Raw genomic sequence first — 1,047 nt, forward strand, 5'->3', positions numbered from 1 at the left:
AGCAGAGTGCCGCCCGCCCACCTGCTACCACCTGTTTAGCTTTTGCAGTTTCTATAAAGCCTCATCTTGTCTGTAAGACACATTCATTGCCTGCTGGCAGGAGTCAAGAAAGGAGAGATTTCTGTTCTGAAGTTGTGTCTTCAGATCGCAACAGTTCTTCATTTCAAAATACTCTCCTAAACTGAATCAGAACTTCTTTCAATTGAAATGGTCATTTGGAATTGATGTGGTTTTGATCCATTAAGATCCTTTTTGGATTAAATGGATCATTTTCTTCGGTAACATACATTTTGAGAATGGAGTTTTCTGTCTCTTTTGAGTTTGAAGAAATTAAAAGAATGAAAGCATAAGACATTAAAAACTCTTTATTCTTTCTTTGAACAATAAGAAGCAATTTTCAGACGTTTCCAGAAGAACCAGAAGACTTTATTTTTTTTTTTTTTTAGGTGCTAATAGAAATAACCCATCTCTGATATCTGGAAACAGATTCAAGAGATACACAGGCTACTCACACAAGTGCTTTCCATACCACTTTTACCTAATTTTAAAAAAAATAATCTTTGTGTGTGTGAAACTGAAGCTGCATCAAATATGAAAACCTGTAAATCCAGTCATTTGGCTTCAGGTGTAGAATCAGACATGCAGTGCAGAAGCGGACCAGGCTGTGTTGTGAAGTGCAGTTCGGAAAGGATGGAGAATGCTGCAAAGAGAAGACTGGCTGCCAACGCCAGGGAGAGAAGACGGATGCAAGGACTGAACACAGCCTTTGATCGCTTGAGAAAGGTGGTTCCACAGTGGGGTCAAGATAAGAAGCTGTCCAAGTATGAGACCCTTCAGATGGCTTTGAGTTATATCATGGCTCTCACTCGAATACTTGCTGAAGCAGAGAGATACAGTACTGAAAGAGAATGGATTAGTCTTCACTGTGAACACTTTCATCCGGAGAGCTACCACCATTACACAGGACAAAAAATGGCAACGGACGGTGATCCTTACGCACAGCGAATATTCAGCTATCACCCTGAACACTTTCAAATAGCTAATTAG

At 39.9% G+C, this 1,047-nt stretch overlaps 1 protein-coding gene across 1 annotated transcript; it reads left to right on the top strand.

Annotated features, from left to right (window-relative positions):
- The first annotated feature begins 690 nt into the window (after nt 1–690).
- Nucleotides 691–1,047, top strand: ATOH7 (atonal bHLH transcription factor 7). The gene has a single exon (XM_074593044.1). It carries the CDS (start codon nt 691–693, stop codon nt 1,045–1,047), a length of 357 nt encoding a protein of 118 aa, XP_074449145.1.

The sequence above is a fragment of the Larus michahellis genome, chromosome 6 (assembly GCF_964199755.1).
Source record: "Larus michahellis chromosome 6, bLarMic1.1, whole genome shotgun sequence".
Classification (NCBI taxonomy): Eukaryota; Metazoa; Chordata; class Aves; order Charadriiformes; family Laridae; genus Larus; species Larus michahellis.

What these genes read in the sequence shown, in the direction of transcription:
- ATOH7 (XM_074593044.1), top strand. Translation starts at nt 691, where the DNA reads ATGGAGAATGCTGCAAAGAGAAGACTGGCTGCCAACGCCAGGGAGAGA.